Source organism: Prionailurus bengalensis, chromosome A3 (genome assembly GCF_016509475.1).
Source record: "Prionailurus bengalensis isolate Pbe53 chromosome A3, Fcat_Pben_1.1_paternal_pri, whole genome shotgun sequence".
NCBI classification, from domain to species: domain Eukaryota; kingdom Metazoa; phylum Chordata; class Mammalia; order Carnivora; family Felidae; genus Prionailurus; species Prionailurus bengalensis.
Genome location: NC_057354.1, coordinates 86,330,577 through 86,344,317, shown reverse-complemented (window position 1 = coordinate 86,344,317; position 13,741 = coordinate 86,330,577). Strand labels below are relative to the sequence as shown.

Here is a 13,741-nt window from a genome sequence, read left to right as displayed (position 1 = left end):
CAGCACTGCTCTCCTTTTGATTCTGCTGTGCTCCATCATAGGGCTGTGCTCGGCCAGGAATGAACATGCCCATGCTCTTCGGGGGGAGGGTGCTACCGCTTTTTTCAGGTCATCTCTTCAAAGGGGCCTGGGCTCTTTGGCAACCCCTTTACTCTCCATCTTGGTAGTTTGTTACTACTGTTATGCCTTTTATCACAATGTTAACTATACATATTTGTTTAGTTACTTGTTCCTATGCATCCCTCCCACTAGCTGGTACACTCCACCAGGCCAGGGGTTCCATCTACTTTACTTGTAGCTGAATGGCAAGAGTGTACTCTAGAAGGTTTTCAGCGAGTGCTGGATAAAAGAGTAAATATTAGCTTCTGCATCTTGATTTGGGATTTAAACATAAGGTCATTACGGGCTGGAAACCGTATGAACCATCTGAGCTTGCTGAGAGCTGCTCTGTACTCCTGTTTTGGATAATTAAGCCCAGCCCTATTTTATTATGAGAAAATAACCAGCCACAAAACAACATCCATGGGAACAATCTGGAGTAGATGCTTCCGATTGGGGGGTGGGAGAAAACAAGAGCTTTCTTTTTAGTATCCAGAGAAGAAATGAACCCACGTCTTAAAAATAGCCAACTGTAGGCCTTAATTATTTCTGTCTGGCTTGAGAAAGATGAGCCCTGCCATACTTGTCCCCTTTTCTCTGTCCAAGCAAATGAATTAACAACTGCCATAAACATGGGTTTCAAGTGTTGGAAGGAAGGAAACCACAAGCATAACTCCCAGATAAAAGCTCATAAGAATGTTATCATTCAGCTCAAGTTTGGAGACTGGAGTCTCAAGTTATTATTTTCCCCCCTGTTTTTGGGAGACCATTTTGTGGAAATTCCTTAAACAACTTTGGAGTTATTTCCTTTTGGGGGTGGGAAGAGCTTTCCAAACATCCGGGCTCACATTGAGCTTGGGTGAGTTGCTAAGGTTGAAATATTCAAGGACAACATCAATTTGTGCAGATAGAAACAATTCTAATCCTTTGGGTAGGAACTGACTCTTGAATGATGTGGGTACATGGTTCATAGGAACCTTTGAAGAGGTAAGAGTTGTCCCTGTTCAGAATCCGGTCATCTGAAGGCAGGACTGTGCAATAGCTGCAGGGGGCTCTTACCTCTAGATGTCCCCCCCCACCCCTCCCATTCTTCTTCCTATACACATGGACACCGCCATCAGATTCTCTTCTTAAATATCACTTGTTAGATGTTCCAAATGTTTCAGTGATCACACCTACTAAGTTGGAATCAAAACTCCTTCAAAGCTTTTATCAGTCTGGTTCCAAACCAATGTCTAGGCTTATTTCTTATTACTCCTGATCCTTTACCCAAACTCTACCCCCAGACACACAGGTATTATTATTATTATTATTATCCTCAGAGTATACCTTTCCTTTTCCCAGACTTTGGGCTGAGGTCATGTCATCTCTTCCCTGGTGCTACCCATCATTCCTCCTTGGTCTTTTATGGATTCAGGTCTGCCCCACCTTCTCATGATGGCTCAAGCCCACAAGAATCCACTTCTAAGCTTCATGATCAGCCCCAAACCTGCTATTAATCATGTTTTGCACCATGTGGGTATTGTTTTATATGTTTATTGCAGTTCTTGTTGCTTACGTTACCAAGTATGACACACTGATCCCAGAAATTATTCGGAGCAAGGTTCCCTCACCTGGGGATCCATTATTGGGACTGATAATTCTCTATCTCTCAATAATTGCCACTTTCTGGTGAAAGTAGTTCGAGTTGATTTCTGTTCCTTATAAATAAACACACCTTGAATAAGATGACTGTCATCTGTACATATTTAAGGTAGGAGTTCCCAACCTGAGATGAGATTATTTTTCACAATTCTGAAAATTTAAGGTCACATGTATCAATGTTCTGAAAGTGCACCTGGGGGAATTATTAACAAAAAACATTCAAAAAATGCAGATTCCTGAGCACCATCTCATACTGTCTGCAATAGAATCTTTTGGGGTAGGACCTGAAAATTGGTATTGTGAACAAGGTTCCCAGGTGATTTTTATGTATGTTCAAGAAAATCTAGAGGTTTGGGGGAAGTTGACATTAACGTCCATTTTATGATGGGGAAGGGAAGTGGAAGAGGAAATGATTCATATGTCTTGAGTACCTATTATGTGCCTGGAAAAATATTAGGCAATTTTACCAGTGCTATCCCTTTTAATCCTCAAACAGGACTTACCACCAATCCCTTTTTTTAAAATAAGGAAACAAGTGAGATAACCCATCCAAGGATCTACAAATGGTTAAGCCATTGGGCCAGTATTTAAACTCAGATGACCAGCTCCAAAGGTTTTGTTTCTCACCCTGCAGGAGTTCTTTGCAAACCTTGGAGGGAGAGAGAGGGGACCTGATGGTACAGCCACGTTGGAGGTTTCCTAGGTCAGTCTGGGGGAGCTGGACAGATCCTGGTACTGTCTAGTAACCTCTGGATTAAGACCCCCTTGACATCTGAAGGAGATAGTGATCCTCTGAGCTCTGAATTTGCGTCCTGGACCCTGAGTCTAGAGTCTGGTGGGCTTCCACTAGAGAAACTGCTGGCCATCTGCCCAATCACAAAACCTAGAAGTGGAGGAAACAGTGCTTCTAGACTTCATTACAGGTCCAGCACACAAACAGGCCTTCTGGCTGTGGCTTTCAAGACCAGCATCATCCAATAGTCCAGCTGAACCAAGGGCCTGGCTTACGTATGGCAGTAGAAAAGAGAGACCATGGAAGCCAGTGTCTTGTTCACTGACAGGAAAGGGGTGCTAAAAAACCACTTTTGTGTGTGAGGGATTGTTCCATCCAACCTAGGTTGAGGTGGAAAGAAGGAATGGTGACTGTGAAACCTGGAGAACAATGAAGCCCTCATATGTGGGGACGATAGGTCTAAAGCTGTGGTTCCAGGAACATCACCTGAGAAGATCTTAAAAATCCTGCTCCAGATGACCTCAGTAGGCAGCCAAGGTAAAGAACCACTGGTCAAAAGTACCTCCAGTGATCAAAAGATATAGATTGAGCCTGCAAATGCTCTGAAGGCAGTTTGCATTCAGTCATGGTTGGGAAAGCTGAGGTCAAGTGCACACCATCAACCAATGTTTCTAGTATGAGAACTGGAGGCACCTGAAGTCTGGCTTGCCACAGCACAGTTTCCTTCAATTTTTAATTTACCTTGTAGGGTAGAATTGGCATAGGAAAATGAGAAGAGAGACATGCGTGAAAGGCAGGAGGGAGAAGTGAGACATAACAGATAACAAAGATGTTCAGAGGAGTGCTGTCTCAAGCAGAGAACACCAGGGAGGAGATTGGGGAATTTTCAGTGGATCAAGGGTCAGAATGTGCCCAATGTCCAGTTTTAGAGGAAGTGCTCTACTCACCGAGTGGATGATGCCTTGCAGAGCCTGAAAGCCGTCATTTACAGGAAACACATGGTCCTTACTGTCCGCAATCCGGGCCAGCTGAGAACACAGCAAACGTACAAACACACATGGAGATATGTCAGGCTTGGCCACAGAGAATTTAGTCTAGGGGGCTCCATCTACTTTTAGAACCCGGAGGAACTTGAGGCCTTGGGCCTCACTGAAAAGCCCTTAGTAATAATGAGAATACCAGCAGCCTCTCTGGAGCAGGACTAGAGGATTGGCTCCAGCTTTTACATTTGTTTTAATACTTTTCTCCTTGGGACAAGAGGTAAGATTGCTCAGCTAGATGAACATTTGGCCTGGGTTGATGTATTTATGGATTTGGGGACAGGCCATTGGCTCATTTTTCTCCCATTCACTCAAATTTCTGTTGGCAACTGTGCTTGAATCAAATAGACTCAAATTTCCTTTCAGAGCAACTTTAAAAATAAATTCAAGCTTTGGTGTTGGGTGAGGTCAATGAATGGAGACCCTTACCTTTTGCCCAAATTGCTCATTGAGGAAAGGACCCTTGCAGTTGGTTTGGCTCTCCTGCTTTATGGAGCAGAGGACAGGAGAAAGGAAAATCTGATCTGTGGACTTTTCTACTCCAAATCTCTATAGTTCTGTCACTGCTAAGTCATAGTCAGTTCCAGGACTTCCACTGATTGCAAAAGTAACACATAATCAATGGGAAGTTTCAGAAAACCCAGGAGTGTTATAAAGGAAAAAAGTTTCTATCTACCTACCTACCTATCTATCTATCTATCTACCTACCTATCTGTCATCTATCTAACATCCATCCATCCATCATTTTTCTATTACTGTTAACTTGATACACTCTGTAGTCTTTCATACTTCCCCTACCCAAAGGTACACATTTATTTTAAAAGTGTACTCATACTCTTCCCACTATTTTGTAACCCCATTTTATTGACCTAATAACTTATTATAAGCATTCTTCCATGTCATTAAAGCAAAAAGAAATGATGAACTACATCGAGGAACATTTATATAAGTTGTTAGCAAAATTTCACATTTTGCATATATATACTAGCACATACTTTTTGTCCACTTGCCAATTACAACTGACCCTTGAACAACGGGTTTGAACTGCGTGGGTCCACTTAACATGTGATTTTTTAAAAATCGATGCAGCACAATACTACAAATGCATTTTCCTTATGGTTTTCTCAACAACATTTTCTTTTGTCTAGCTTCTGTGTTATGAGAATACAGTATATAATGCATATAACATACAGAATATGCACTAATCAACTGTTTATATATTATTTCCAGTCAATAGTAGGCTGTTAGTAGTTCAGTTTTGGGAGAGTCAAAAGCTGTCCATGGATTTTTGACTTGCCATGAGGTTGGTACCCCAACCCCTGCATTGTTCAAGACCCAACCATGTGTTTATTTTCTCATATTGAAAATGCACTGAATTTCTAATGGGAGAAAAGAGATGTTTGACATTTAAACAAAATTAGATTCATTAAATTAAATGAAAAAAAAAAACCCCAACCAACAAGTTTTCTAATTTTATTCAGCTCTGTTTTGACACCTTGGCAATTTAATATCTACCAAGAAAGTCAACCAAGGAAGATGCTGCCTGGATAGTCTGTGTGCAAAGGCCCCAAGTGCATTGGCGTGGCTTCATGTCCCTTACACATCCAATAATTCTCACCTACTCAACATTTGTGGAAAAATAACCTATCTAAGGAGTGTTTATGCTGCTGATATACCCTCTGCATGAATACATGTTCTCTATCTTCACAAGCTTAATATACTCCCCAACCTGAGGAAATCCATGCACATACCTGTGTTTCATTGAAATCCTTCACACCAACACAGTAAACAATTGCACCAAGATCTCGGGATCTGTTAGCCTGGGTCAATGAAGAAAAGCCATTAGAAAGAGAAGTGGCAAACATACTCCTTTTGGGTTAACCAGACTAACTTCCATGATCAGGTATTTATTTATTTATTTAAAAAAACTTTTTTTTAATGTTTCCTTATTTTGGAGACAGAGAGACAGAGCACGAGTGGAGGAGGGACAGAGTACCTGAAGCAGGCTCCAGGCTCCGTGCTGTCAGCACAAAGCCCAATGCGGGGCTTGAACTCACGAACTGTGAGATTGTGACCTGAGCTGAAGTCAGACGCTCAGACTGAGCCACCCAGGTGCCCCAGTGATCAGCTTTTATTAAGCACTCCCTATGTGCCAGATACCATCGTGGGGAGGGCAATCCCTGTTCCCAAGGAGCTCATTCTCCAGTAAACATCACAACCTAATGTAATGTGTGATGGACATGAGGGGAGTGATTAGTCTAACAGGAAGCACTAGGAAAGAGCCATAGAAGTAGAGTCTTGATGAAAAGATTTGAAAGACTGGGGGGTGGGGTGGGGGGGGGGGGGGGGGGGGAGGGTAGGAAAAGGGACTGTAGGCTAAGGTAAGTCTTATAAAATATTCTGGGGAAATTATTATTCTTTTCCTCTGAAGAATTTTTATTGACATATTTTTCTTCCTTTGTAATAGCAGCATGGTATTAATAGAAAGGATGTGATCTTTGGAACCCGATATACCTAGGTTTGGCTTTGCTCTGCAAAGTGTTTGAAGATTCAACAAGATAACATATGCAGAACTCCCTATACAAGGCCTAGAACAACACAGATACTTATAAATGTCAGCACCCTTTGTGAATAAGGCCTTTTTCATTCCCATAAAATACACTGGCTTAATGGTATGGGAATTACGGTCTATATTTGAATAGGTGAACCCATGACCTTATTTACAATTAAGTATTGTGAGGACAACATAATGAATTAACATCCATATTTTGGCTTGATTTTAATATTTGCTTTAGTAAAGGCTCTGATATCTTATTTCCAGGTTGTTCTGTGTTTCAGAAAGAAAATAAAAATTGGAAATCATTGGAATACATAGTAGGTGCTTAATAAACCATTGGTAGTAAACATGTAGTAGGTGCTCGATGTATGCATACTGATTTGAATTGTGCTCCTCTCCCATCCCTCACTTTAGTATTCAGACCTACTTGGTATTCAGATAAATATATATATCTATATCTATATATATATCTATATATATATATATATATATCTTTTTTCCTTCATGTTCCAAATATGCCTTGTTGCTTTAAGGATAAAACAAACGTTTAGACACAGTCTAGCTCCAGACTTATCTGTAATAACTTCTGTGACTTTTCCCCTCTAGTTGGATTTTATATAGGATTATCAAAAATGGGATGATTTATTTCTTTATATATCTTGGGCTTTATCTTTCTTTTTCAGAAAGCCTCCTTCTCTTGGCACTGGCACTCCAAATATGTTTCCAAATTTGTATGCGCCATACCTAAAATTCTTTTCTACTAACCCCTATTTTAAGCCTCTGACATCCATCATTTATTTTATATTCAGTTACTTCCTTATTAGGGTTTTTACTTTATTTTGATGATTGTTTAACACCCAAAATAAGCATTCTGCATTCCCATTGTATAGTTAGTTTCAACTTCAGAATATAGAAATATATTACTTTCCAAATGCTCAGGCAGGGTCTGTCACATTTACTTGTGTGTTTCCCCATTGTGAAAGATCTTTTGTACTAGTTATGGGTAGGGGGGAAGTAACGTGTTTACCTTTGCCCTTTCCTCATGCCCTTTCCTAGAAGAGGCTTCCAAAAGCCAAACATCATTACATGGTAAGTAATGGGCAGCAACTTCACCTATTTCCCTAGTATCAGGCAAAGTGCCCAACACATGCTGAGCTCTCAGTTAACACTGAATGAATGAATGAATGAATGAACAAACGAATGAATGAATGTATACTTATTTGCCAAGAGAGCTGAATTTAAATCAAACAATGGTCAAGAACTTGAGGTTAAGTGTAATCTCTAATTAACTGCTCCCCCAGAGGCCAGCATGTCCTTCCTCACTGCCTTTTTCCTTATTGTATTTCTTTCTAACTTGGTCCGAATGAATCTTTGTCACCTTGTCGGTAATGGTGAACTAGCTTCTTGGGCCAATTACACACGTAGTTCAAATCTAAGACTAAAAAGGAAAGGATTTCCTAAATATAAGCATTACTTTTCAATTCCTGAATAAATACATAAATATAAAAGAGTTTCCTGAAACTCTTTATTCAAACCGAAGGCTTCATGTAGAATCTTTCACTTGCTTTAAACAGTACTTTTTTCTTTCACTTGCTTTGAAGAGTACTTTTTGAGAACATAAAGAAAAGGAAGAAGAAACACCGCAGGAGCAATTACAATGTCCTTTGTACAAATTAATGTTCGACTTTGCTTCTCAGAGTGAGAATCTCCATGATTAATATGTTCTAGCAAGAGTGGCTCTTACATATGTCAAGTACTTCTTTTCCCTCCTCCTGTTTTTAGGAGAAATGGAGAGAAAATGGTACCAATGTTTTTGTTTAAAAGTGATATATAGTATTTCAAAACTGCTGGATAAATATAATGCTTTCAATAAAGTCATGGTAGACAACTTTTATCCCTCCAAACACAGAGTAATAGGCAAATATTTTGAAAGGGGAAAAATATCTATCATGTGTAAGATACAAGGGTTCACTTTTTAAAAATGAATTATTACTACTATTATCATTATTATTATTTTTTTTTAACAAATGACACACTATTTTACCCAGGGATTTTACAAAGACACCGATCATGTTGTCTGAGTAGAAAGATTGCAGCCCATTTGAAGAGGAAGAAGCCTTGTTTCCATGTCTGTGTTAGATACAGGCCAGGCCATTGCTTACCTCCCTCTCTGAATAGAAAAAGAGGTCTTCATGGAGTTCCCCATCGGTCAAAGCAATGATGACGCTGGCCGTCCTGTATCCTGCTCAACACAACACAGACCCACTCAGTCCATCCCGCCACACGCAGGGAAACCCCCTCAGCCCTGGGGTTGATCTCTTATAAGCTCAATCACCTGAGGTCAATATCGTGAGAACCAGCAACTTTTTTTTCAGGACTAGAAGCAAGTTCAGCATGGAGAAGCATGCATCTTCGTGTGGGGACGACTCTTGGGGGAGTAGGTTTTGTTTGTGGATCTCTCAGTCTTATCTCAAAAAATGGCCAAACCTGCTGAAATGGTCCCTGGACTGATATCTGGGAGTAGCTTCGGTGAATCAAATTTCTATTATTTTCTATTAACAGTCCATGTGACTGAGGTCAAGGCCTGGGAGGAAACTCTACCACCTGGGCTGTTCAGGAGTCTTTCTCACATGCTGTAGTTGACCTTATACATCACCCCTTGAAGAAGTGGGCAAGGAGTTATAGCCATCATGATTTACAAGCTGAATGGAAGTTATCATAGCAGTTGGCAAAACCTACTAGAATTCTTTCAGTGATTTTTAGACTTCTAGTAACATTGCTGATGATTGGTTTATACTAACAAGTGTTTGTGTCGATACCAGGTCTGTTCTGTTTGTTGTAGTTGAGAGGGAAATAGGAAGTAGATACCTCTACAGGCTTGGGAGAAAAGTCCCCACTGTAATATTGGATCTCTTTCAAAAGATTTGCCTCAGATAAATAAATACTATCCATGAAGGACACTGCAGTAATAGTAATAACAGCTAAAATTATAACAAGTATTTTTTCTATATGTTAAATACTCTGTTAAGTATATCGTATGCATTCTTTTTTCATGTAAATCACACTGGTATCTTCATCTTAATATTATATCCAATCACAGTAGTGAAGAGGCTTGGAGCTTGGGAATGGACAAAAAAAATTAAATTTGACATAAGAATCCAAGATTTTACTAACCTTTCCAAGTATTTATTAGTTTAATGAATTCAACATGCAAGCTGTTCATGGGCATTATAGACTGTGGCCCATAATTTTTTCATTATTTTTATATAACTTTTTTTGGCATCAGCAAGACAGAATTTGACCTGGTGTGCATCACCTTGCTATACATTTCCTTCTATGTGATGATCTGTGTAGGGTTATGGGCAATGTCACATAAACCTGTTGTAACATGAAATTACTGAGACACTTTATCAGAAGCAAACACAGAAAAAAAAGTTTGACAATTCATATTATTGTCTCACCTTGACTGTTTTCATAATAAATCTGCTCACTGGCCTGAAAAACACACGGAAGAGACGTTAGACACACAGCCTCTGTTTGCCATTCCGAGCGCCATAGTGGGCAGCGGGCTCTGGTGCTCGATATATAGGCTGGCTCGGTCTTGATTCTTTATGCGATGCACCCAGGCTTCGCTCAAATACCAATCGACGGCATTCATCTGAAGTTACCCTGACACTTAACCCATATACCTGTGAACGTGGATCCATGTCTTACTTGTCACAGACTTGGACCTGTCTTCCTTAAGACTGAAGTCATTGACATTCTGTCTCAACCACTGATGCACCATATAGAAAAGTTTACCCCGGGAATGCCGGGGACTTGTGTGTGGCATGATTCGTAAGTGTCAGCCAAGCATTAGCTAACAAGTCCTTTACCAGGATCAGGGAAGAATCAAGGAAACTCACTTCTTTTGGATAGGGTTAATAGTGTACAAGCTTGCGGGAAAAATTTGTTGACCTTCTTGCCATTGGGTGTTGTTCTGGTACATGTGTCTTATCTCATCAGCCAACCTTATGTTAATGTTTCCCTGTCACACTTTATATTTAGAGTGGAAAACGGTTTTAAAATTACCCTTTCAAATCCTTCATGCATGTAAGTGTCTCCTCCCGGCAGGACCTTCTGGAGTTCTTCTAGGCCCTGACGGATCTGTTCCCTGAAATCCAAAGACACCCTGTTAGTCTTCTTAGAGCCTCTTATGCTTTCCTGTGGATAGACAGATGCATTAACCTTTATCTTATCTCTGTGGGTACTGCCATATTATCCCAACGGTCCCCCAAAAGCCTATCGGAGAAAAAGTCTTTATAGTATGTTATCCATTCAGGGTCAGCCATAGTGCGGGGTAAGTGAAATCTCAAGGATTGAGAGAAAGGAGCCTTTTGCAGGAATATTCACCTGCTCAGAAGAGTTTTCTGTCCTTAACAGGACAAAGTTTTCATTCTACATTGGAGATGAATCCTAAAATGCAACTGCTCCTGAGGGGACACACGACAACTCAGGCAACTTTATATCAAGATGCAAATGGCTCATGTGAGTTGGAAAGAGGGGAACACCAAGAGCTCAGGGCAAGGCTGCCACAGGGACCGCGGGTGGGAGTGGCAGGCGTCCGGAGCAAACTCTGCCACCCGCACGGATGTACCAAAGGAAACCATGTAGTCGGCTTTGAAAATAAAAGTCCAGGCAATCTACGCTTTCCAGGACAGCCAAGAGTGTTTTCTGTGGGCTGGTGCCTGTGTTTTCTTACTCTGGTTGCTCAAGGTGGTGGGGGAGGGTAGAAAGGGGAAGTGGTTATGACACTGGGAAAACGTCCAACTGGTAGTGGGAAATGTGGATGGTCTGGGGACCAAAATGAATCTTTGTGGACCATTCTCTCTGGGATTTAAGATTCTATATCCATGTTCCTGTCTTTTAAATAGCTCCATACCATGCTCAAAGGGCAAGAAAGTGTAATTTATTCCTTCCTTTCTTCCTTCCTTCCTTCCTTCTTCCCTCCCTCCCTCCTTCCTTTTTTTTTTTTTTTTTTTTTTTTTTTTTTTTTTTTTTGTGGAGAGAGAGAGCATGAGCAGGGGAGAGGGGCAGAGGGAGAGAGAAAACCCAAGTGGGGCAGGCTCCAAGTTGTCAGCAGGGAGCCCAAGGTGGGGCTCCATCTCACCACCATGAGATCATGACCTGAGCTCAAATCAAGAGTCGGATGCTTAACTGGCTGAGCCACCCAGGTGCTCCTGTCTACTTTTCTTATCCGTGCCCAGATATCAGACCACATGCCCAGTTGCCCAAGTCAGAAACCAGAAGCCTTCCTGGATTGTCCACCTTCACTCTCCTCTCTCCTTCCTCTCCCCTACATAATCTGCCATCAAGTCCATCAGTGCTACTCTAGACTACTTCTCTACCTCTCTATCTCTTCTGCCAATGCCATGGTCTGAGCCATCAGCATCTCTTTCCTAGACCATTAAGACACTTGCTATCTTTTGACTGCCCTCTTGCCCTTCTTCCATTCATTCTCCACATGGCTGTCATAATATTCTTAAAGTACAGATCAAAACATGCCATTCACTCTCCTCCTCAAAATCCTTCAATAGCACTTGATTACACTTGGTATAAAATCTGAAATCCTTGCCATGGCTTCCAGGGTGTATATGGGATGACTTCTCTGCATCCCTGTTCAGCCTTATCTGTATGACTTTGCCCCCAGTCTCCTCACTTGAACCCCGTGCCCCCCACCCAAGTCTTCCCAAGCAACTTTCTTCAACAGGCCCTTGACGCCTGCAATCACTGCTGCCTGTGGACCGAAGATACCATTTGTCTAGCTCTTCACTGGGCTAATTGTTACCCAGACTTCAGTCCCAACCTAAATGTCAGTTGCTCAAAGTAGCTTTCTTTGACTTCCCCTATTCAGATTTACTCCCTCAATTAAGCTTTCTCATGGCACCCGACAATTTTCGTTTCATAGCACTTAGGGCATTTTATAACCAATAACATTTGATTACGTCATGATTTGTTTAGCTACCACCCTCCCCTTACCAGTTCTAGACTCGAATTCAACGCTGTTGTTTGGTGATAGGAAAGGGCATATATCTGCGCATTAGAAGGGGAGATAAAGATGAAAGCCGTGCCCCTCACTGCTGCCACCATTGGGTGGGAAGAGGGTGGCATTATCAGTCACTCGGCAGGAGGCAGTATTGCCCTGCCAGTCAGCAGTTCCGTGAGGGTAATGACAATGGCAGTGTGGCAAGAGGGTGAGACTGGGATATGAAGGTGAGGTTGGGATAGGAAAATGGGGGTTTGTTCCCGAGCACACAGAGGTGGCACATGGAGCCCCTCAGAATAGTTGGGAGCACTAAGGAGGAGGGGCTAACCTGATAATTAGGTGAGAAAGATTGGGAATTAAAAGTAAATGTGAAAAAGAAAAGCAAATGTGGTCTTATCTTTGTGAAGTTTGGGACATTTTGGCAACACTAAAATTGGAATATTACGTTAAGGCTGAAGCTTAAAAAAAGAGGGTTAAAAAAGGCATCCTGGGGGTGTGGAAAAGGTTCCTTGGCTTCATTGTATTTTTTCTTTGCCAAATAAAGTCTGGGAACCGGGGTGTTTTCTCTAAGCCTATTTCCTTTACTTTACAAGTATTTTCTTGAGCTTTCCATTTTTTTGGTACCAGAACAAGCGAAAGCTGTTTTGGAAAATGTCCTTCTCCTTGACACTTGGTGCCTGGCAAGATAGGAGCTCACGAGGCCCAGGCAGCGATCACAATCTCTCCATAAAATACCCTTCCTCGTTAGAAGACGATCACAATCTCTCCATAAAATACCCTTCCTCGTTAGAAGATCAAATGACTTACGGCCCCACCTCCCTACTCCCTTCGTCTTCTCTAAGCACCTACAACATCTAAGCAAACAAAACAGACGGTTTCATGGGAATGGTGAGCTGGTTTTAATTGTGGGACAATAGAACTATTAATAAGGGCCTATTTTTTTTTAAATGCTCTCTTAGAAACGGAAGCAAACTGGGAGAAAGATCTTTGAAAGGGGTTGATAAGAACCTCTCTGAGGATTTGGTTATTACCAAATGAAATGTTATCTTCCTGGGAAATGAGAGAGGCAGGAATCCTACAGAGAGGCTGCTATTAAAGAGTCTCCTGTTTTCCTTAGCGGTTTCATGTCTGCCAGTGTTCCTACATATAAGTGAAGGGTTTTCAGGCCACATGTCTTGTGTTTCTTGTACAATCCCTGCAACACTTAATGTTTGGCACAGAGTAGATGATCTGTTGTCGAATGAATGGTTCCAGCTTAGATGCATCCATGCATCCATTCTTTCATTTCCCCAACTATTTGCTGAGCATGCACCATGCACCCGTCACCACACTGGTTGGTAGGGGTAGGACGTGGGAGGAACAGTCACAGTATCTGCTGTACTTTCTGTTGCCTTGGGAACAGTGAATTTTCCCATACTTAATGAAGATTACTTTCCGAGATTCTGGTTGTGATGTGACATTTAGATATTATTTTCCGACGAAAACATTAAAGGATCGACACACTTAAGCATGTCAAGAAGCATTTCATTCAACAAGCTTTTCTCCTAAGTGTCCTAGTGATGTTCCTACTGCAAAATCCTCCTTGGGCTTATGCAATGTCTACCACATTTTCAGTCTATAAAACAATCTCCACTGCCACCCCA

At 41.4% G+C, this 13,741-nt stretch overlaps 1 protein-coding gene and 1 long non-coding RNA gene across 3 annotated transcripts in view; one reads left to right on the top strand and one right to left on the bottom strand.

Moving 5' to 3' along the window:
- Positions 1 to 10,763, top strand: part of LOC122496947 — a 121,955-nt gene extending 111,192 nt beyond the window's left edge. The window contains exon 2 of the long non-coding RNA XR_006300992.1: positions 10,496 to 10,763. This is a non-coding gene — a long non-coding RNA (uncharacterized LOC122496947). The remainder of the gene's footprint in view (positions 1 to 10,495) is intronic.
- ANTXR1 (ANTXR cell adhesion molecule 1) overlaps positions 1 to 13,741 on the bottom strand; it is a 222,562-nt gene that overhangs the window by 158,187 nt on the left and 50,634 nt on the right. For both annotated transcript variants that reach the window (XM_043603551.1, XM_043603552.1), the window contains exons 4-8: positions 10,145 to 10,226; positions 9,535 to 9,568; positions 8,236 to 8,315; positions 5,268 to 5,336; positions 3,424 to 3,504 (exon numbers count right to left, since the gene is read on the bottom strand). In XM_043603551.1, coding sequence (XP_043459486.1) covers positions 3,424 to 3,504; positions 5,268 to 5,336; positions 8,236 to 8,315; positions 9,535 to 9,568; positions 10,145 to 10,226 — 346 coding nt within the window. The remainder of the gene's footprint in view (positions 1 to 3,423; positions 3,505 to 5,267; positions 5,337 to 8,235; positions 8,316 to 9,534; positions 9,569 to 10,144; positions 10,227 to 13,741) is intronic.